This window comes from Grammomys surdaster, unplaced genomic scaffold (assembly GCF_004785775.1).
Source record: "Grammomys surdaster isolate TR1022 unplaced genomic scaffold, NIH_TR_1.0 804, whole genome shotgun sequence".
In the NCBI taxonomy this organism is placed as follows: domain Eukaryota; kingdom Metazoa; phylum Chordata; class Mammalia; order Rodentia; family Muridae; genus Grammomys; species Grammomys surdaster.
Window position 1 is genome coordinate 105542 of NW_021605223.1, and position 22884 is coordinate 128425.

At 51.5% G+C, this 22884-nt stretch overlaps 2 protein-coding genes across 2 annotated transcripts in view; both read left to right on the forward strand.

Annotated features, from left to right (window-relative positions):
- The window catches only part of Lypd5 (LY6/PLAUR domain containing 5), a 5714-nt gene extending 4186 nt beyond the window's left edge, over positions 1-1528 (forward strand). The window contains exons 4-5 of the mRNA XM_028782568.1: positions 286-432; positions 761-1528. Of these exons, the coding sequence (XP_028638401.1) occupies positions 286-432; positions 761-1020 (407 nt within the window). The 3' untranslated portion in view covers positions 1021-1528. The remainder of the gene's footprint in view (positions 1-285; positions 433-760) is intronic.
- A 16817-nt stretch (positions 1529-18345) lies between these two features.
- The window catches only part of Kcnn4 (potassium calcium-activated channel subfamily N member 4), a 14423-nt gene continuing 9884 nt past the window's right edge, over positions 18346-22884 (forward strand). Inside the window, exons 1-2 of the mRNA XM_028782557.1 lie at positions 18346-18670; positions 22446-22541. Coding sequence (XP_028638390.1) covers positions 18512-18670; positions 22446-22541 — 255 coding nt within the window. The 5' untranslated portion in view covers positions 18346-18511. The remainder of the gene's footprint in view (positions 18671-22445; positions 22542-22884) is intronic.

Below are 22884 nucleotides of genomic sequence, written 5' to 3' on the forward strand. Positions count from 1 at the left end.
TGGGGCTGGAGAGATCGGGGTGGGGCTGGAGAGATCGGGGTGGGGCTAGAGAGGTTGGGGGCGGGACTGGAGAAGTCGGGGCGGGATTGGAGGAGTCGAGCGCAGCTGGAGAGCTGGGGCAGGGCTGGAGACGTCAGGGGTGGGGCTGGAGGGGGCGTGGCCTCCGCTGAGCGCTGCTCTGGCTGTAGGATGCCAGGCTCCTCTTTGGCATAAGCAGGTACACTGCGCAGCCTGCGCTGCCAGCTGGAAGCAATGCTCTAAACCTCATCTGCTGTCTTCTCCAAGCGCCTAACCCACCGACGCTCAGTGGCACCGAGTGCTATGCCTGCTTGGGGACCCACCCTGAAGACTGTTCCCTTGAGAAGTCTCGACGGGTCCAGTGCCACCAGGACCAGAGCTCCTGTTTTCAGGGCAACGGCCGGATGACTATTGGTGAGGGGCTGGGGTGGCAGGATGGCGCTGAAGACCAAAGGGCAGAGGTACCAGAGAGACATGGTTCTCTGTGGCCTTGGTCTGAGGGAGGAGGCAAGATTGAGGTCTGAGGGAAGAGGTATGGTTCTAGATTGAAGGAGACGTGTCTCTGATCTAAGGGGAAAGGCCTGTTGTAGACTGAGGGAGGAAGCATGCGTGTCAGGAAGGAGATTTGTCTCTGGTCTGAAGGAGGAGGCTTGTCTGCTCTGAGAGATGTGGTCCTGGTCTCTAAAGAGACCTGAGATGTGTCAGAGGACCGAGGCCTGACCTCTCCTCACTGTCCACCCAGGCAACTTCTCGGTGCCCGTGTACATCCGGACCTGCCACCGGCCCTCCTGCACCACCATGGGCACCACCAGCCCCTGGACGTCCATCGACCTGCAGGGTTACTGCTGCGAGGGTCACCTCTGCAACAGGGCCTTGGTGACACAAACCCTCCCTGGCACCATGTCCTCAGCTCCTCCCCAGTCTCCCCGAATCCTGACCCTTCTGATCGCTGCTCCACTCCTGGCCATCGCTCTGGGGGCGTCCGTCGGCCTCCCTGCATAGACAGCGCCTCTAGGATCTCTCTGCTTCTCATCACTTCAGCACCTGATGTGGGCTCCTTTAAAAATGACATGAAAAATAAGAGCTGCATTCCTGTCCCTCCAGTCACAACCTTCTACCCCGCTCTCTGTCCCTCCTTACTGCCTCCGGCCCCACTCACTTCCTGAAGGCCCATCTATCCAGTACATTGAACGAGGTCCAGCCAGCTTTCAATAGTGCTGTCCCCTGGTCACCAAGCCTTCAATACATGAGTTTTTTGTGACCCCTCACAGCAAACCACACCACTCACCTTAAAAACCCACTTCTATCAAGGATGGTGGTAATCCCAGCCTGTCGTCCCAGCACCCAGGAGGCTGAGGCAGGAGGATCGCTACTTCAAGGCTAAGCTGGTCTACACTGCAAGTTCAGGTCCACCCTGAACTACAGTGTGAGACCCTTTCAGGCACGGTGGTTCACACTTTTAATCTCAGCACCACGGAGGCAGTGGCAGGTCCGAGTCTGAGGTCAACCTGGTCTACAGAGTGAATTCCAGGAAAGCCAATTCTACATAGTGAGACCCTGTTTTGAAAGAGAGAAAGAAAAAAGAAAGAAAGAAAGAAAGAAAGAAAGAAAGAAAGAAAGAAAGAAGGAAGGAAGGAAAGAAGACAGTGGGAAGGGGAAACAAACCCCCTGCTTTTCAGTGTCTCTCTAAAGCAGAATTGAAATTCATAGTATAACTCTGCAGTCCCTCTTGGGTTTATCACCTCAGAAATTCAACTGGTCCCCCGAACTCTATAGACTAGTAGGACAGTTCATAATAACTATAAACTGGAAACACCCCCAAATAAATATGAACTGCCAAATGAAAGGAGAAGACTGAGATCTAGTCACACAATGGAGCACTATGCAGCAGTGGAAAATGACAGCTGACAGTTACCTGCAGTGGCCTTGAAAGAATCTCTCTCTCACACACACGTAAATAGTATTGAGCAAAATAGGAAAGACACACAGTAGAACAGGTTATGTGATTCCATTCAAACAACGTATGAAAGTTACTAACAGCTAGTGTGTACAATTAATAGAGAGAAGAGTGATTATCTTTGGGAACAAGTGACCAGAAGAAGAAATATGGAGTGTTTGGAGGTCTGGACATTGAGTTACGGGATCTTAGAACTCACTGACCTATTTTTGCCTTTTCTCCCCCACTAAACTTTTTGTTGTTGTTTTCTTTTGTTTTGAAAGAAAAGGTCTCATGTAGCCCAGGCTAGCCTCAAACTCATTTGTATAACAGAGGATCATACTGAACTCCCAATTGATCCCCTGACCTTGACCTACCAGACAGGTGCTGGGATTACATGTGGAATCCATACACCTGTCTTTTCTCGTCTTTCCACGTGTATATTATTTGCAATAAAAGGTTTTAAACATGTACACATTTTCTTGATGGGAAAGGGACAAGTGGAGAGGTTGCGGGGGGGGGCATGTCAACAAAGCTGACCGATCTCTGAAGTGTTTTAGGCACAAGTAACAGAACAGAGGAAAGAGACTGAGTTCTACCTCCTCACACCAGCTACTGCGTGTTAGGCAGCACATTGGACGGCGAGGATTGAGCCAGATGAGGTGCCGTGAGCCTGTAGCTCCAGGTACTGGAAGCTGACATGGGGGAGTCTTGAATTCAAGGCCAGTCTGTGATACAGACGAATTCAAGGCCAGCAGAAGTAACCTCTCTGTGTCAACATTTAAAAATATATGGGATTGGAATGTAGCTTAGCTATAGGGAATCCCCACAGCAAGGGTCCGGAGGCTTGGCTCAGTCATGGAGGACTTGTTTAGCATATGTGAGACCCTGGGTATCTTACATCCACCCCACCCCACCTCAAACATTGCAAGTGTAAGGGAAAAAAAGGCTAAATATTTGACAACAACCCAATATTTAAAAGATACACCTATGACGAGGTAAGCCAAACTGGGTGGCGTTGAGTGTTTTCTGTTGCTGTGATAAAACGCTGATTAAGAGTGACTTGGAGAGGAAAGGGCTAATTTCATCTTCCAGCCTTTCCATCAGCCCAAGGTGCTATCTGTAGCAGTGGAGAAGTCACCGGGCAGGAGTGGGTGGTGGCTGGGCACCTGTGTCCATAGTCAGGAACAGTGGCGCATGGCGCATGCTCAGTTCACTTCCTCCTTCCTGCGGTTAGGTCAGTCTTCCCAACTCAATTAAATCAACATGGAGCCTCCCTCACAGGTATGCCCAGAAACCTGTCACCTAGGTGACTCTAGATTTTGACAAGTTGACATCACATCACAGGGCTTCGGAGGTGCTGGACAGAGCCGAGGCCAGGTCCTGAGGGATTGGGAGGATCCTGCCGGGAGGGAAGGCGCAGAGGGAGGGGCGCTCCAGGCAAAGGGATCCGTCTATGTAAAGCAGGCTCGAAGCATTCATTAGATGGCGAGAACACAGGGCAGAGGCCAGAATGAGAGGAAACAGACAGTCTGGAAGAGGCATCCCGTAACCATTTGGAACCTGTTCTTCTGGGCTGGTGTGTCCCCGGCCTCGGCAATTAGTCAGACGCAGCCCTGCCTTCCTGATTTGGAAAGATACAGTCACTGTCCTGGAAGCTCATGGTTGGTGAAACTGGGGTGTGAGTCAGCTGGGGGGCTCGTGGGGGGGGGCACAACCCTTATCCATTACTCCAGGGTGGAGGAAGAAGATTAGTAGCTCGAGGTCTACGTCTGGTACATAGTGTCCAGTCTGAGCTATGTAAGACCCTGTCTCAAAACAGACAAAAAGAAAAAGAAAGAAAAAAAAAAGAAAAAGGAGTACGGTCCAATAAGGGAAATCCAGAAAGGAACTTGAGAGACAGTTTTGATGGCATGGGCGCCTGAGAAGAAGACATCTTTGTGACAAAACAGTAAGAGAGGAGGTTTTAGGGACCCTTGCATACAGAGTCGGATAGGGTCAGTGAGAGGGCTCAGTGACTAAAGATGCTTGCCAGAAAACCTGATGACCTTAGTTCAATTCCTGGATCCCACAAAGTGGAAGGAGAGAATAGACTCCCCAAAGTTGTCCTCTGATCTTGTTATGATTTGAATATGCTTGGCCCAGGGTGTGGCCCTATTGGAGTAGGTGTGGCCCTGTTGGAGTAGGTGTGGCCTTACTAGAGTAGGTGTGGCCTTGCTGGAGTAGGTGTGGCCTTGCTGGAGTGGGTGTGTCACTGTGGGCGTGGGCTTTAAGACCCTCATCCTAGCTGCCTGGAAGTCAGTCTTCTAGAAGTCTTCAGATGAAGATGTAAAACTCTCAGCTCCTCCTGCACCATGCCCGCCTGGATGCTGCCATGCTCCCACCTTGATGATAATGGACTGAACCCCTGAACCTGTAAGCCAGTCCCAATTAGATGTTGTCCTTATAAGAGTTGCCTTGGTCATGGTGTCTGTTCACAACAATAAAACCTTAGCTAAGACAGCCCTTCACACACGTGCCACACCACACACGTGCCACATCACACATGCACACACTTACACTATAAAAATAAATAAATGAATTTTTAAAAGTTGTGATGTGGTGGCACGGAAAGGTGAGAAAGCTGAGCACGGCAGAGGAGCGTAGCAAAAGCCAAGCTATAAAACCAAAATAGAGATAGAGAGAGGGACCGTCAAGGGTGACTCTCCTCCCAGTCTCTAAGGTCAAGGGCTGCTTAATGTTGAAGACCAGAGGGGAAAGGAAAGGCTGGGGTGGGTGTGTGAGGGCTGTGGGTTGGGAGCCAACTGCCTTTATTCGAAGACAGCATTCTCCTATGACGATGGGGAAGACCAGTGGGGAGGACCAGTGTGATCCTACCAATCCTGCTGGAAGGCTGTATCCTTTCTGAGAGTGGCAGAGGCTGGGGGCAAGGAATCTATTCTTACTACAAAGAAGATCTTTGTGTCTTTTTTAAAATCAATGGTAGTGATGCCGGGCGGTGGTGGTGCACGCCTTTAATCCCAGCACTTGGGAGGCAGAGGCAGGCGGATTTCTGAGTTCGAGGCCAGCCTGGTCTACAGAGTGAGTTCCAGGACAGGCAGGGCTACACAGAGAAACCCTGTCTCCAAAAAAAAAAAAAAATCAATGGTAGTGAACACCTTTAATCTCAGAACTGGTTGTCAATGTGAGTTTCAGGACAGCCAGAGCTACCCAAAGAAGCCCTGTCTCAAAACACAAAACAACACCAAACTATTACATTGTACATTTAATTACAAAATAATTATATAACTTCCCTTCTCTCTAGTCCCGCCCATCCCTTCCAGGTCCTTTTCCCAAGTTCTCGGGGCTTCCTTCTTTCACCACTGTTATATATACATATAAAAGAATAAACAAATGGTTACAATCTTCTGAGTCTGTTCAGTGTTGCTGCCTGCATTCCTCGGTCAGGGGATTATCTCTGCGAGGGCTAAGTCTCCCTCTCTGAGCCTTTGTAAGTCACCTGCAGCTCTTCATCTAAGGGTGGGGACCTGTGAGATCCTGCAGTCCACGTTAGGAGGTCAACTGCTGTCGGAATTGTTCACACAGAAATTGTTTTGCTCGTGCTCTTGAGCCTTGGAGCTCACTGGAGACAAGGTTTCATGTAGCCCAACTGAGGATGACTTTGAACTCCTGATCCTCCTGCATCCACCTCCTGAGTGTGAATCTCTATATGCTATGTGTTTTCTGCACGCATGATATGAGTCATTAAAAATAGCATTGCCAGAATGATAGCGGAGGCTGGAGAGGTGGTTCAGCAGCCGCGAAGCCTGCTGCTCTCTTAGAGGGTCGGCTCCCAGAACACATCACATCATCTGACAATAGCTTGAGACTCCATCTCCGGGGGTCTGATGCCCCCTTCTGGCCTTTGTAGGCACTACAATCACATGGACACAGGTGAAAGTAAATCTTAAATAATAGCAAAGACGATGATGTGTGATTGGTGGATACCCGTAACCCCACATTCAGGAGGCTGAGGCAAGATCACCCACGAGTTTAAGGCAACATGACAAGATGTTGTCTGAAAAGGGGAGTGTCATGAGTTTGAGGCTAGGCCTATGGACTTACTTTTTCATTTTAATTTTTACTTATGTTCATTTATTTTCTTTGTGCGGTGGAGAGGCACGGGCATGCCATGGTCAAAGGCCAGAGGACAACAGGAGGGAGGTGGAGAACTGACTTTCTCTTTCCGATATGTGGGTCTCAGGGATTGAGGACAGGTCATCAGGCTTGGTGGCAAATGCCTTTACCTGCAGGGATATCTCACTCACTCCAAGCTACACATCTTTTAAATAAATGAATGAGGGCTGGAGAGATATTACAGTTGGTAAAGTGTTTTCTTTGGAAGCACAAGGACCTGAAGTACTTATATTTATGGAAAGAAAAAAGGCCTGCCTGTCACAAGAAACCCTGTTTGAAAAAAGAAAGCAAGAAAAGAAAAAAGAAAGATGTCAAGTGGTGGTGGTGCATGCCTTTAGTCTCAGCACTTGAGAGGTAGAGGCAGGTGGATCTCTGAGTTCAAGGACAGCCTGGTCTACAGAGTGAGTTTCAGGACAGCCAGAGCTACACACACACACACACACACATACATACACACACACAAACTAAAATAGATGTCCGTCAAGGAATAACACCCAAGTTTGATATTTAGCCTCCACACGCATGGCTACACTTGTGAACACACAATCACATACCCACACATAAGCTAACACATGTGTACATACGTACAACAAATAGATGGATGGACGGAAGCACAGATACAGAGTGGGACTGGGGCTAATAAGTTAAATGCTAAGACCTAAGATGTTTTATTAAGACACATGAGAATCCATGGGTCTTGATGTCCTGGGGTGGGCTGGCACCGAGCCTCTCGGGATGCTGAGGAAGACCCGGCTAGATCAACACGCACACATACAAGCATGTGTGTATAGATTGACAGGAGATATACACAGTGGATCATACAGTGTTCACAGGGACCTGTGCACCCCTCCCTTTCACACTCATGGCTGTCTTCCCGCAGGGATACAGTGCGTCAATGTTTGCATTTAAGCAGGACCCCGTCCCTTCCTCAAGATGTTCCCACCCTCTCCGTTGTCCCACGAGTGAAGTCCCAGCGTCAGCACCAAGGACAGAGCCACCGTTATCAGGACCACAGACAGCAACTCACTGGCTTAAGGGATCAGGGCAAGTACTAGGAAAATGGAGAAATGGAGTCCCTCCCTCCTGTAGGATGGTGTGGAGTAGGCTGGAGCAGAAGAGCCAGTCAGTATCACAGAGCATGAACATTCCTTTGACAAGTATCCATAGAGGGCTGAGGCATCTGCTCAGTAGAGTGCTCGCTTAGCATTCATGGGAAGATGGACCCCACATAAACTGGATATAATGGTGTGTGTCCGCGATCTCACCGCACAGAATGTGGAGGCAAAAGGATAAAGAGTTCAAAGTCATCTTGGCTGCATAGTAAGTTCAAGGCCAGCCTGGGACCCATGAGACCCTATCTCAGAAACTATTATGCAGCATCTCTCTAGTGAACCAAACATTGTTTTGTACCATGTGGATAGCAAGGAGTCTATCATTAACAAGTAGACAAATTAGAAAGTAGATTAATGGGGGCTGGAGAGATGGCTCCATCGTTAGGAGGGCTGGCTTCTCTTGCAGAGGACCTGGGTTCATTCCCAGCACCAACATGGCTGCTTACAACAGCCTGTAACTCCAGTTCTGGGGGATCTGACATGGGCACCGGGCACACTCATGGTACACAAACATACATGCAGGCAAACACTCATACACATAAAATAAGCATAAATGCTGAAAGGGAGGTAAGATCATTTTACTCTAGCATGGACCCCGGGTAATGACAAGTCAGACGGACAGGATGACCAGAATGAATGCTGTGTAGCATCAGTTCCCATTGCTTTGGGATGGAACACTTGACAGAACACACCTTCTGAGAAGGAAGATTAATTCTGCCTCTCGGTTTTAATGGCGCACGCCACCATGTAGAAGGAAAGCATGGTGGGCTGCCTGTTTAGTTCTGGGTGGGTCAGACAACAGAGAGAGAGGTGAATGCCGGTGCTCTTCTGGCTCCCCTTCCCCCAGTTTGTTCGTTTTAGGATCTCAGAGCACGAGTTATCACTTGGGGTGCTTCCATGCCCTTTTCAGCTTGTCCTCTCTGGAAACACCCCCACAGATACATCCAAAGGTTACCGTTGAAATCGGCCATGATGGGCCAGCCAGATGGCTCAGCGGGTAAAGGCAACTCCTTCAAGAAGACCTGAGTTTGGTTCCAAGGGCTCGCACAGTGGGAGGACAGAGCCGGTGTCTTAAAGTCGGCAGTGACAGTGACAGCAGAGACTGTTTGAAGACGTAACCAAGGAAGATGAGATACTGTGTGTAGCTTAGTGGTGGACTGATTGTGTAGCTTGCATAACATCCTAGATTCCACCTCTAGCAGTGTAAGTGTGTGTGTGCGCGCGCGCGCGTGAGAGAGAGAGAGATTTTATGTCTGAGCAGAGAACTGAATACAATATAGAAATGAGGTGACTCACAGTGGGAATAACTTGACACTTGCTGAGACCACAAGAAATTTCTGCTCCTATCCTGCCAGATCTCAAAGCCACCACGCTGCTAGAAACCTTAAGTTCAGCCCACAGAGAGAGAGATATTGGAGGAGAATCCAGATATTGTAAGCAAGGAGATTGGAGGAAACTCATCCAATTCAAGAGGACAGACACACGTCAAGAACCTGAGGCCAAAAAGAGTCTGGTGTTGTTTGTAGATCAGCGAAAATAAGGCAAGGACTATGGTGAGAGGAATTCTGACAGGAGTCAGCACACAGAGACAGAGAGAGGAAGAGGCAAGAACACGTAAAATAAAAGCAGAGGTTGGCTAAGAAAGACTGAGACAAAATAATATTGGCTAGGGCTGAAGAAATGGCTAAGCGCTCACACTGCTCGTGCAGAGGACCAGAGTTTGATTCCTTGAACCCACATCCAACAGATTTCAACAGCCTGTAACTCCAGAGTCGTGTGATCTGGCCCCCTCTTCTGGCCTCTGCTGGTACCTACACTCATGTGCACACTCTCCTACACAAACATACCCGTGTAATTCTGGACTCTTCTGCTGGTTTCTCCTGGGGTCACTTAGACAGCTGCACTCTGCCACCCTGCATCTTCTGCTTACGATATCTCGACTCTCCTCCAATGTCCTTCTCTGTGAGATGAACTTAAACTTTCCCGCAGCATGGTGACTTTAAAGTCTGGGAGGACAGAAATAGAAATTCCTTGTGCTCCTAGCAAGCACCCAGCTATTCCCACAGAATCCTGTTCATTAAAGCAAGTTACAAGCCAGTCAGATGCAAAGAGGAGAATTGCACAGCGGTACAGCCAGGGAGACCTGGGTAGTTGGTTCAGTGGGCCACAGGTGCTGAGCTGAGGGCTCTCACACAACCTTCAAGCCACTCTGTGACATAAGGACCAGACCTCTCTAAAGGGCTCAGGGAGGAATCCTGTTAGGGATGGTAGCTAGGCTACAGGCAGATCTTCCTCTAAACAATGCTACTTGTGTGTAAAATTCGATGTAGAAATAAAGTCAATGACATGCCAAGATCAGAGCCAGGGGCTTCACGTGAACATGCGTCTTTAATCTCAGCATTTGGGAGGCAGAGGCAATCAGATCCCTATAAGTTTGAGACCAACTGGGGCTACATAGTGAGACTCTCCCGACACTGTGCGTGCGTGCGTGCATGTGTGTGTGCGTGCATGTGTGTGTATGTCTAGTCAGATGTAATGTCACATGTCTGTAGGAGGCAGGTGTAACAGTGCACACCAGATATTACAGCATGTGCGAGTCTGAGGCAGAAGGATTGTGGCTTTAAGGGATACATAGGAGAGCCCTGGCTCAGACACCCACAGGAGAGCGAGGTGTGGGAGGGATGGGGTGTGGTGGCACATGCCCATAATCTATGTGACATCTGGAAGCAGGAGGATCAGAAGTTCATGATTATCCTTGGTTACATGACTTCAAGGCCAGTCTGAGCGATCAGAGAACATACATCCAAAACACGAGAAAGGCCTGGAGTGCGAGTCACTGTTAAGAGTATTTATTTATCTATCAGACATAGTGAGAATTTTGGTTTCTTTAAGCACAGAAATGTTGTAGGGATATGTTTTTGTTTTAACCCCGGGTGTGGGATATGAGGCTGCTTCAATTTGTCTACAACAGCTAATTATGATTTTCCTAGTGCTCTGGTAGAAGCCAGCTCCAGATAGTTCCTGTGATCGTGTGACGTTTGCAATTCTGGGAACTCATGAGAGGATATAAAAATGCCAAAGCCCTGAGAGAGGCTGTTGCGGCTGCTGCTCCCCTGGCTGCAGCTGCTCCGCTGGCTGCAGCTGCTCCCCTGGCTGCAGCTGCTCCGCTGGCTGCCGCTCTTGCTCTCACTGGTTGCTGGTTGGAGATGTCCCAACAATGAATATCAAACCTGTCCAAGGAACTTGATGCCTCTGATCAGCAGGAAGTAGTCCAATGATATTGACACCCCCTTTCCCCTCTAACCTTCTTTCTCGCCTAACTACTGTTGGGGGGCTGGATGGGATAAGGGTGTAGTAGGGTGGTAGAAAAGGGGAACCCACAAAAAGTAGCCAAAAGTCAAGTTGCAATCAGAGAACCAAAGTTCTGATCCCAATACCTATATTGAGCAGATTACGAATGCCTGTAACTCTGGCTCCAGGGAATTCAATACTCCCTTCTGGCCTTTGTGAGCACATGCGCGGGCGCGTGTGCACACACACACACACACACACACACAGAGGGAGAGGGAGAGAGAGAGAGAGAGAGAGAGAGAGAGAGAGAGAGAGAACATACTCACACATACACAAATCTTACAAATTTAATTTTACAGCCCTAAATAGAACATACATATAATACCCCCTTCTCCAAAGGTGCAGGGGTCTCTGTGGAAGGAGTGTGAGCATGGCCAGCAGGGCTACTGCACGTGTGAGTTCACAGCGGTTGTGACCAGAGAAAGATGTAGCAGTGCACACCAGCTACTGCAGCACGTGTGAGTCTGAGGCAGAAGGATTGTGGCTTAAAGGCATATGTAGGAAAGCCCTGGCTCAGACACCCACAGGAAGGAGAGGGGAGAAAACTCACAGCTTGTAAGTTGGAGAGCAGAACTGAGCACAAAGGCCATTACCTAGCATAGCAGAGGAGCTACTGACGGTTGTTAGCTGCTACGTCTGATGTGCCACCCACACTCCAGTGGAAGATCACACAACCAAGAGTTCCTGGGCAACACAAGCAGGACGTGATGCGGAGGGTGGGGGGAGAGACACTCACAAAGTTGTGTGGGAAGGGAATCAGGGGTGGAACTGGAAAGAGGGGGAGTAAATATGATCAAAACACGTTATACAAAATCTCAGCTGGGCAGTGGTGGGCGCTCTTAATCCCAGCACCGGGGAGGCAGATGCACGCAGATCTCTGCCAGTTCCAGGCCAGCCTGGTCTACAGAGAGAGTTCCAGGACAGCCAGAGCTGCACAGAAAAAATCTGTCCCCCCCCAAAAAAAAAGTTTTTAAATGTGCAGACAAAGCTGGTGAGCTCGCTGGATGTAAAGACAGCTGTTGCCAAGCCTGACGGCCTGAGTTTCACCCACAGGACTCACATGGGAGAAGGAGAGAACCACACCCTGATCTCTCAGGAGAGCTGTCCTCTGACCTCCAGACACTTGCTGTGGAATGCGTGCATACCCGTGTACATCCCCAAATCAACCAGTCAGTAATGTATGTTGTTTTTTTGTTTGTTTGATTGGTCGGTTGTTTGTTTGTTTGTTTGTTTTCTGGCTGTCCTGGAACTTGTTTTGTAGACCAGGCTGGCCTCGAACTCACAGAGATCCACCGGCCTCCGCCTCCCAAGTGCTGGGATTAAAGGCGTGCGCCACCGCTGCCCAGACTCAGTGTATGTTTAGAATAAAGGACAGTATGGGTTTGTTGTTGTTGTTGTTGTTGTTGTTGTTTTGTGTTTGTTTTTTGGTTTTTGGGAGTGGGGGTTGTGGTAAACTACGGGGAAAAGGAGGACAATAAAGGTAGAAGAGGAAGAGAAAGAAGGATGAGGCTGAACGCGGCAATGTAAGAATAACAAATCCATGTGCTCAGAGACAAGAGGAAGAGACAGAAGTCCAAAGAGAAAGGAAAAGTTGGAATTGGCAAAAAAAAAAAAAACAACAAAACAACAACAACAACAAAAAAAAAAAAAAAACACCAGCCAGGCGGTGGTGGCACACGCCTTTAATCCCAGCACTTGGGAGGCAGAGACAGGTGGATTTCTGAGTTCGAGACCAGCCTGGTCTACAGAGTGAGTTCCAGGACAGCCAGGGCTATACAGAGAAACCCTGTCTCGGAAAACAAAAACAAAACAAAAAACAAACAAAAAAACCCCAAACACCAGACACTGAGATGGATGGAATATTAAGCACTCTCTCCCATGGCCCGAAAGTGCCTCCGGGGCGGGGTTGTCTGTTTTGTTTGCTGCAATATCTCCTGCTCTTAGAGGGCTATTAGGCATTCAGTAGGTGCCCAGTATAGGTCGACAAGAAACTTTTGTTACAAAGCCACAGAGTGCCTGCAGTTTCCAAAATGACCACCAGGTGGAAGTCTTCCAAACCTTGACGCCTCCGTGAGCCAAGTCCCAGAGCTGGCTTTAGTGTGCTGTGCTGCCACCAGCACCGGCCTTTCAGGGTGTCTTCCCTGGGGCTCAGCTTGCCAGTCCCAACACATGCCCTGGGCAAGAGCTGACATTTCCGCCTAAGACACCCTCTTCCCTACTTCCCTCCAACACCAGCCAGTTAAACAGCCCTTTGTCCTTGGCCCCTTCCGGCTGGGCCCCGAGGCTCCTGGGTCTCTTCCAGGCCCGGAGATGGGGCTGGGACAAAGGTGGGGCATCTGGGATACCGCCAAAGGAATGTCCTGGGGACTTTGAATCAGCTCTTCCTCTCTTCCTGGACAGAATTGTGGGACCTAGCCCCCTTCTCACCTTGAACCCAGAGCCTCCAGGGCTCCAGGAGCCAGCCCTCCCTCCCTTGGATCCACAGGTCCAGGTGTGAGCCTCCTCCCTCAGACCCAGGGGTGCAGGTCCCAATCCTCCTCCTTCAGACTTAGGGGTAGGTCCTCTTATCTTAGACCCAGGGGCCAGACCCCCAGTCCTACTCCCTCAGACCCAGAGGTCTAGGCACCAGCCTCCTCTCTCAGACCCAGGGATCTAAGCATCAGCCTCCTCCCTCAGACCCAGGGCTCCAGGCCCCAATCCTCCTTCTTCAGACCCAGGAGTGCAGGTTCAGAACTTCCCGTCTTAGAGCCGGGGGTCCAAGTAACACCCTCCTCCCTCAGACCCAAGGGTCCAGACCCCAGTCCCTCCTTCCTTAGACTAGCTCTGCACCGTTTTTATACTCCGCAGTCCTCTTACTCTTTCCCCCAAAGACCCCGTGTCCCTCCTGCGCCCTCAGTGTTTCAGTATTGAACTCAAGGCTGACTCACAGGAAGCTTGGGGCCTGAGTCACTCCCACCTCTCAGTTCAGCCCCTCCCAGAGCTGGAAAGAGCCAGAAAACGGGACTATTTCAACTGCCCGTTGCTTCAGTATAGAGTTTGGCATCCATTTCCCATGACCATTACTCAACGGTGCCCGCTGGGGTATCTCCCAAACGTCCCGGATATCTATTTATTTTCAGTGTATTTGGAGACAAAATTTGTGCCTAACGCCCATGTCTGAATTTCAGACTTTTTCTTCACTTCTGTGTGTTTTCTCTATCTCTTTCATTTTGTTGTGTTTTAATTTGGGGGGGGGGACTACAGATAGGATCCAGGACCTTAGGCTAGTGCTCTACCACTGAGCCATGCCCCCAGTCTTGTCGTTTTTTTTTCCCTCGTCTTTCTTGTCTTTTTGTTTCTCTCTTCCATCTCTATGCATGCATCCAGGGTCTCAGTGTCCTTTCTGCTTCCAGTTCTCTCTGGTCCGTCTCTGCTTCTTTCTGCCTTTGTGTCTTTGTGTCCCTTGTCCATCTGTCTCCATCTGTGACCCCTGCTTTGCTGCTCCATTCTCTTCTTTTTCTGCCTCTGTCCTTCTGTGGTCACCGTCTTCTGCTGTCTCTGCTCTCTTCAGCCTAGTTCTCTCTGACTCTGGGCTCCTGTTCTTTCTCTGTCCTGTCTTGTTCCTCGTTCTCTCTCTCTCTCTCTCTCTCTCTCTCTCTCTCTCTCTCTCTCTCTCTCTCTCTCCTGCTCCTGATCCATTCCTCAGTTGGCATCACTGGCACAGGTGTGGACAGCAGGTTACCTCCATTTCTGTCTTAGCTGCACAGAGAAACTGAGAGCTGTGTACAGGGACTAGGGCCACACATGAGTCAAAAGCCAAGAACTGTTCAAGTCACCACTCCAATTGCACAGCTTCTGGGCCCCAGTTCAGGTACTTCTGAGAAATGTACACAGAGTCAAATATCGAGGGAGGGAGGGAAGAAGGGAGGGAGGGAGAGAGGAAGGAAGGGGCCGAGGGAGGGGGGGAGGGAGAGAGAGAGAGAGAGAGGCTGAGAAATCACAGAGGGTCCAGGAGTCAGGTATGGTATCAAACATCTGTAATTTCAGAAAACTGGAGGCTGAGTCCAATCAGGGATATGGAGTTACTTTCCTGTCTCAAAAAAAAAAAATACAAAAAAAAAAAGAAAAGAAAGAAAGAAAGAAAAAGAAAAAAGAAACTAAACCACAACACAGGTTTTGGAGACAGAGGTGAAAAAAAGGCTGGGAGCATGGCTCAGCATTAGAGCCCCTGCCTAGAGTCCCCCAGTGAGGGGCTGGGGGCGTGGCTCAGTGGTAGAGCCCCTCCCTAGAATCCCCCAGTGAGGGGATGGGGGCGTGGCTCAGCGGTAGAGCCCCTGCCTAGAATCCCCCAGTGAGGGGCTGGGGGCATGGCTCAGTGGTAGAGCCCCTGCCTAGGATCCCCCAGTGAGGGGCTGGGGGCGTGGCTCAGTGGTAGAGCCCCTGCCTAGGATCCCCCAGTGAGGGACTGGGGGCGTGGCTCAGTGGTAGAGCCCCTGCCTAGAATCCTCCAGTGAGAGGTTCCACTGTAACCCAGGGGCAAGCACATGTCTAGCACACAGACTATCATGCGTTCCATTCCAACAGTGAAAAATAAAAACCCATGAAGACATAGAGAGGAGATACTAACACAGAGTTGTGTGCAAGGCCCAGAGATGTTCCTGGGGAGGAAGCAGAGATGGCTCCAGGTTCCAGGCAGCAAGCAGGCAGGGATGCCCGGGTTGCAGCATGAGGAGCACCAGTCTGCAACATTTTCTCCAAGTAGACACATGTGTGGTGTCCGGGTGTGACTGGGTGTGTCTCCAACCTTCTCCAGCCATGTGTCACTGAGTGGGATCATCATGTGTGCCATGGGGTGGGGCACCCCCACGGGGTGTGTTTCTGTCACTGGGCGTGTCTGTGTGTGTGTGGTTGGGAGTCTCCGGGTGTGTCTGTGTGGGTTGCATTGGTGCCAGACATGTCTGTCCACGGGTATCTCATTTCCCTGTGGCTAGCGGGCGCGTAGTCCTCAATGCCACAGGACACAGGCTGGGAGGAGTCATGACTGAGCCTTTCCCTGAGGCTGGGGACCGTGAGGCGAAATACCATGTCACAGATCCCTCTGCGGCCTGTCTTGGTGTCCCTGTTGTGTCCTTTGTTGGCTTGGGAGCACTTAAGGCCCTGACACATGCTGTGTGGACCCTTGTGTCTGCTCTGTTCGTTGTGTGTCCCTATTTGAATCTCTGTGTCTCACACAACATCTCATTTCCAGAGTCACATTCACCGTGTGCCTTTGCTTTGTCTCCTGTGAGGGGTGTGTGTGTGTGTGTGTGTGTGTGTGTGTGTGTGTTCTGTATTGGAGTAGGGTGCACAGGGTGTGCTCGTCTGTGGAGATCAGAGGTTGATATAACAATATCTTCCTCAATTTCTCTGCACCTGTATTTTTGTGCGCTGTGTGTGCGTGTCATGGTACACATAAGAAAGTCCCAGGTCGACCCACGGGAGTCTCTTCTCTCCTTCCACCATGCAGGCTTGGGATTTGAACTCAGATCCTTAGGGTTAGCAGTCGGTGTCCTTAACCCCCATGAGCTATGTCACTAGTCCTGCACCTCACTGTTTTGGAAACTGTGTCTTTCACATCAGCCGGAAAGCGCTGATTCGATTAGAATGACTTCATCCACCTGACTACCTCTCCTCCCCACCCAGGGCTGGGGTTGCAGGTTTGCGCCTCTACACCTGACATTTTAAAACGACTCGTTTTATTTTAGTCTTATTTGTGTTTGCGCATGCGTGCATGCATGAGTGCGTGTGAGCATCAGTGCATGGAACTGTGTTTGTGCACATGTGCACTGCGTATGCCATGTGTGTGCAGGTGCCAGTGGAAGTCAGTGGTGGTGGGGTGGGGAGACCCTGGATTCACTGCAGTTACAGGGCTATTGTGAGCCACCCAATGTTGATGTTGGACACTAAACCAGAGTCCTCTGCAAGCGGAGCATGGGCTCTTACCTGCTAAGACATCTCTCCAACCCCTGCACCTGATTTTTCACAAATGGGCTTGGGATTCGAACTCAGATCCTCACACTTGTACACAAACACTTTGTCAATGGACTATCTTCCCAGCCCTGTCTAAAGAGGTTGCACGTATGTAGTGTGTGTGTGTGTGTGTGTGTGTGTGTATGTGTGTGTGTGTGAATGTAATACCCTGTCAGACTCAGTGAAATGGCCTTGTTACTCATGTCAGGATGTATATCCATGGTGAGGGTCTTTCTCTTCCTTGAGTGTGTTGTGTCTCTGTGGCCATGCATGACAGTATAATGTACACAGGCATTGTGTGTGACTTTGGATTGATGGTGTGCTAATCTGGACATTGGTGTTCTTGTGGGTCTGAAGCCAACCCCACCCCCTCCAAAGGATATCATCTTGGACTGTGTCTTGTGTGGCTAGAATGTTCTAGAATGTCCAACTTTGGGTTGAAGCTGCTTGCACACTTCCATTGACTCTTCTCTGGTTTGAATGGTGTACTGTGCTGGGGCATGCTGAGTGTCAAGTGCACTAGTGTGTGTCAGGATTAATGTCAGGGGTGTGTGTGTTTGAGTCCACACACAAGGATGCGAGCTACTGTGCACTTCCTGTTCTCTAGGGGCTGGGTGACAGTATCTGCCACCCCCAGGTGTTTGCACATATCGAGTGTCTCTGTATTTCACATTTACACACCCTTGTGTGCCTGTTGACACGTGTGTGTTGTGCCTGGTGACTCTTACAAATTGGTGTGTCCAGACATGCTCTGTGTGTATTTGTGTCGCTCTTGGTACATGTTCCGTGTAGTCGTTGATGCTTAGCTCTTTGTATCCTGGAATATTATGGGGTTTTATTTGGTTTTGGAAACAGGGTCTCTTGTGGCCCAGGCTGACCTTGAACTCACAGTTGACAATGACTGAGACCTGCTGATCCCCCTGCCTCCAGCTTCCTAGTGTCAAGATGCAGGCATGCACCATTGCCCGCTTTATGCTATGCTGGGTTCCCGCCTCAGAGTTTCTGTGACTCAAAGAAGCCCGCTAACAACTGCACTCCATCCCTGACCCCATTTCAAAATTATCATTTAAGATTTGCTTTGTATTTATGCATGTGTATGTGTGTGAATATATCCCACATGTGTCGAGGAGCCTGCAGAGACCAGAAAAAGGGTGTCCGGTCTCCTGGGGTTAAAGTTACAGGTGGTTTCGAGCCACCTAACAAGTAGGTGTTAGACACAGAAGTCGGTCCCCTTTTGAGAGGAACTCTCACGTTTAATCCCTGTGCCCTACTTTCCGGCCCCTCCCCCGCCCCACTTTGAAGGCTGTATGTGGCTGCTCGAGCACAACCTTTGGGTGGCCCCGCGTGCAACGGGACGCTGCTGCCCTGCTAAGTACTGGCGTGTGTCACACCATGTGTGTGTGTGTGTGTGATGTCTGGGTGTGGCTGTGGGTTTCTGAACTTTCGGGAGTGTGAGTCACTTCTGTGGAGGTTGTGTGGTGCGTGCTGGTGTGGTGGGCTCGGTCTCCGGCCCCGTCGTGGGGTGCTCTGTGGTGTCTGGATGTGGTGGGTTGTAGGTGTGTACCACGGAGTGCAAACGGTTGGAGAGTCACACAACCTATTGTGTCAGAGTGTGTCTTTGCCCACGTGGATGGACTCTTCTTCCTTGCCCGGGGCCACAAGACACACCCTAGCCCCTCCTTAGTCTCAGAAGGGGATGAGATGGGTAGCCTCCCCCTACCCGGGGACCTCCCCGTCCCTCCCCGCCCTGCCCTGCCTGCTGCAGTTACCACTCCCCAGAGGGCACAGGACTAGGCTGTGCCTTCCAGCAAAAGTCCCAGAGTGAGCGGAGCAGGCCGCTGGCCTGGAAGCCAAGCTGGCTGCCATTTGCGTACTGAGAGGTGGGGGACCCTGGGCAGGAAGCTGGCTGAGCCCCAAGACCTCCGGGGCCATGGGCGGGGAGCTGGTGACTGGCCTGGGGGCCCTGAGACGGAGAAAGCGCCTGCTGGAGCAGGAGAAGAGGGTGGCTGGCTGGGCGCTGGTGCTGGCGGGAACTGGCATCGGACTCATGGTCCTGCACGCTGAGATGTTGTGGTTCCTGGGTTGCAAGGTGAGTGGAGCCCTTCCACATCGAAGGGAAGGGACAGGGAGTCTGGTGTGAGGGAGGGGGGCTGGGGTCTGCACCCCTGGCTGTGAGGGAGGGGCTGGCGTCTTACATGTCTGGCTGTGAGGGAGGACGGTTGGGGTCTTAAACCACGGGAAGGAGGGCTAGGGTCTGGAACCCCGGATGTGAGAGAAGAGAGCTGGTCGGCACTCCTGGGTCTAAGGGAGGAGAACTGAGGTCTTACACTCCTGGTTCTAAGGGAGGGTTCTGAAGTCTTGCACTTCTTAAGGTCTAAGGGAAGAGGGCTGGGTCTGGCCGCCTGGTGTGAGGGAGGCAGATGGGGGGGGGCTCTGCATCCCTGAAACCTGAGCTAGTGTGATATCATCCTACTCTTTTCCCCATCACACACACATACACATACACACACACACACACACACACACACACACACAAGGGAGACGGTTTTCAGTGTTACCTTTTGGGTAAGTGTTATCAGAGCACTGGGAGTGTGGGCCTTGCTGAGGCCCATGCAAGGCAGATCTTTGATAGCCCAGCTCTGGTGAAGGGAGAGCGAGGGAGAAAGACCTTGTCATTAGGCATCTCCTTGCTCCTTATCTAGCTTCTGCCATTTATCCAGTGCCACCAGGCAGTGCCCTGAAGTAACCAACAGAGGAGATGGTGCGGAGTAGAGCCTCTGCCCCACCTCTACCGTACAGAAGTGCACTGCCCCCAGAATGCACCTGCTGTCACTCACCAGACAGAGGACTGTGGCTTGAACACCTTGTCCCCATGGAAGAGGAGATTTGGGGTTCAGACTTTCAAGAGTCTGCAGGAGGAGCCTCAAAAAGTCTCACCAGGCACTGGGGAAGTGGGAGGCAAGAGGATCAGAAGGTTCGGCCCAGCCTAGGCTACTTACTGAGTTGGAAGCCAGCCTGGGCTACACAAGACCTTATCTCAAAAACAGAAGAAAAAAAAAATCCAAAGAAGGTGGGGGAAGGGAAGAACACATTCAAGAGAGCGATCAGTCAATCTCTGGAAGGCCAGGGAGTGCAGGTGGGGCTGGAACAGGTCGTAGCAAGCCCCGGGGATATTCTGACCCTGGTCAGGCTTGTGGCATAGAGAGATGGAGGGCAAGGGTTGGGTCTGTGGCTGGAGGGGGAGGCACACTTACTCAACAGAAAAGTTGGAGCAGGAGCTCTCTCTGTGTGTGGTGTGTATGTGTGAGTGTGTGTGTGTGTGTGTGTGTGTGTGTGTGTGCGCGCGCGCGCGCGGACAGGTGGGACATTCTTTGGGAGAACTTCTGGGCCCTGGTGCTCAGCCCTGCCCTGTATCTGGGGATTGGAAGTGAACAGCAGCGGCTGTAAAGTGACTGGCAGCCACATGGAGGGTCAGGGCAGGCCAGCTTCCTTCAGCCAAGTGGCCAAGGAGAGGGCAGCCACTGCGAGGGGGTGGGGCCGTCCAGAGCCATGCCAACAGGAAACATGGCTGGGGCCTGCCTGGCGCTCCCACGCTCCTGCACCGCGCCCAGCAGGGGAGGTGGGGGGACCTGGGAGTCCTGGCAGAAGGGAAGGAACCAGGGGTCTTTCTTATCCCTCTGTTTCCCCTTCGCTGCCTGCTCAGACCCCTTCCTCCCAACTGTGATTCTTGAAGGAACGGATGCCACCCTCTGAGCCTCAGTTTCCCCCTCTGTTCAAATATAGCCGGAAGCACCCTCGCAGCTCTTGTTTGAGACAAGATCTCTGGTAGCCCAGGATCGCCTTTGAACTGGCTATGTGGATGAGGATCGCCATGTATTTCTGACCCTCCTACCTCCACTTCCCCAAGGGCAGGGGTTCCAGGCGTATACCACAGCACTCAGTTTACTCGAGGCCGAGGGCCAAACCGGAGGCTGTGCGCATGCTAGGCACGCACTCTTCCAAGCGAGCCGCATCCCCACCCTGAGCCCCCTCTCAAACTAACAAACTTGTTTTTCACCGATCGACGACATCTGCTCCTCTGGAGGAAGGGCGGGTGCCAAGACTGTGGGAAGGAAGAGACAGAGCTCTCTGGATGAGGTGAAGCGGAGAAGATGGGGCAGACAGAGAGGGAAAGCCAGTCCACAGAGGGAGGGAGGGACAGAGGGAGGAAGGGAGGGAGGGGAGACAGAGAGAGAAAGAGAGCACCACAATGACAGAAACTTCCAAAGCCACTGAGCCAGTTGGGGAGATGCACAGCGAGGATAGAAAGGCCGTGCACGCGTGGACACCCCCCACCCACACGCACACACACCAGAGCCCGGCAGGAGCTCAGTTGGTAGAGTACTTGCTTAGCATGCGCAAAGCCCCTGGGTTCGATCTCCCGCGCTTGACTGTGATGCTACATGCCTGCAACCCTAGCACTTGGGAGGTCTAGAAGCAGACGGAACCCTCAGAGAGAGGGAAGTAAGAGACCTCCGTCTGGGTGTAGAATTGGAAAGGGGGACCCCCCCACCCCCACCCCCACCCCCGCCATAAGAGAAATGAACTGCATTGTGGGAAAGTGGCTGGTCTCTGACGCGCGATAGGGGCTGAGACAAAACTGAAAAACTGAACGGGGAACTGGGGAAGTGTGAAGGATGTCGGGGGAGGGGAAGGCTGGGGACAACAGCACCATTGTTCAGACTGGGGTGGGGGTGCCCCCCCACGGGGCCAGGAAACTGGCCCTCTTCCCTTGCTCAGAGGCGGGGTGCTGGCGCGGGCTCAGCCAGGGAAGCTGGCAGAGCGCTGCGGAGGAACAGGTGCAGGGTTCAGTGGAGAAACCCAGGCGAGCCCTGTCCCGGGACAGTATCTCCCCGTGAGCATCGGGCCAGTCTTAGGGAACTCAGCAGTTCCCACCCCCAACTCTCTAAACCCTTCCTCCCTAAATTCTGGATCTCTCCAAGGCGTTGCCACACAAAGAGAGGAAGAAAAAAAAAAAAAACTTGCTGGTGCTTTATGTAGGCCCTGAACTTCCGCCCCGCGTGTCCTGGGCATACAGCCAGGGGAAGTGGTAGGATAGGGGAAGAAGGGGCTCACGAAGCAGGACTGGGGACCCCCACTCTGGGGAGCTGGGGCTGGGGGGTCTTGAGGTTCATTCCCCAGATTAGAGAAGGGCAGAACGATGCTCTAGGCGACTTGAATGACTTAAGGGACAGTCTCTAGTCTTTTCTGGAATTGGGGTCCAGGGCAGGCACTGCTTGCTGGAGAGGAAAGGGGCATTCTCTGGAAGCCGGATGTCTTTTTCTAGACATCACATGCACACACAAATGAGGAACGACTTTTCATAGGGAAAGGAAAAGAATATGAGTTTCAAGGCTCCCCAGTGGTGGGGGCGTGGAGGGTAGTGAGGATATGAGACATGGCTGTCGGGCTTAGATGATGTCCATCTACCATAACCCAAGTAGACCTCAAATTAGAAATCCTCCTATCTCAGGTTATCGAGGGCTGGGGTCGTACGCATTAAACTCGAGAACGGTTTTTTTTTTTTTTGGGGGGGTGGTTTTTCCAGACAGGGTTTCTCTGTGTAGCCCTGGCTGTCCTGGAACTCACTCTGTAGACCAGGCTGGCCTCAAACTCAGAAATCCGCCTGCCTCTGTCTCCCAAGTGCTGGGATTAAAGGCGTGCGCCACCACTGCCCAGCGAGAATGGTTTTGAGGTGTCCTGTCAGGAGGGCCTGGTTCGGGAGCCAGGTCGTTGGGAATGTAGAGACGCCTTTCTGAAGGAAGGGACTGGGCGTGGGTGGACTGGGAGCACTGGCTCACCGGTGGTCTTTTGTTCTCCCACAGTGGGTGCTGTACCTCCTCCTGGTTAAGTGTTTGATCACCCTCTCCACTGCCTTCCTCCTTTGTCTTATTGTGGTCTTCCATGCCAAGGAGGTCCAGGTAAGCCGAGTCCCACCCCTCAGCTTTGCTCTGTAGGGAGCTTCTTTCTCCTTCCCTGAGATGCCTTAGTCTACACCATTGCCTGCTGGGATGGGGTGAGCCACGGACAGACAGACAGATTCTGCTGGCATAGCTGATCCATCCTCCAGTGTAGCCCCCATGTGTTTCCTTCCCAATTCAATACGGAAGCAATGCTTGCCCTCCTAGCTGCCAGGTCCCGAGACCACTTACATTTTTAAAATTAATTTTGGTCCTGGGTGTTGAAGTCAGGACCTTGCACTGAGCCACACCCTGATCCCCTCACTGGGGTATTCTAGGCAGGGGCTCTACCACTGAGCCACGC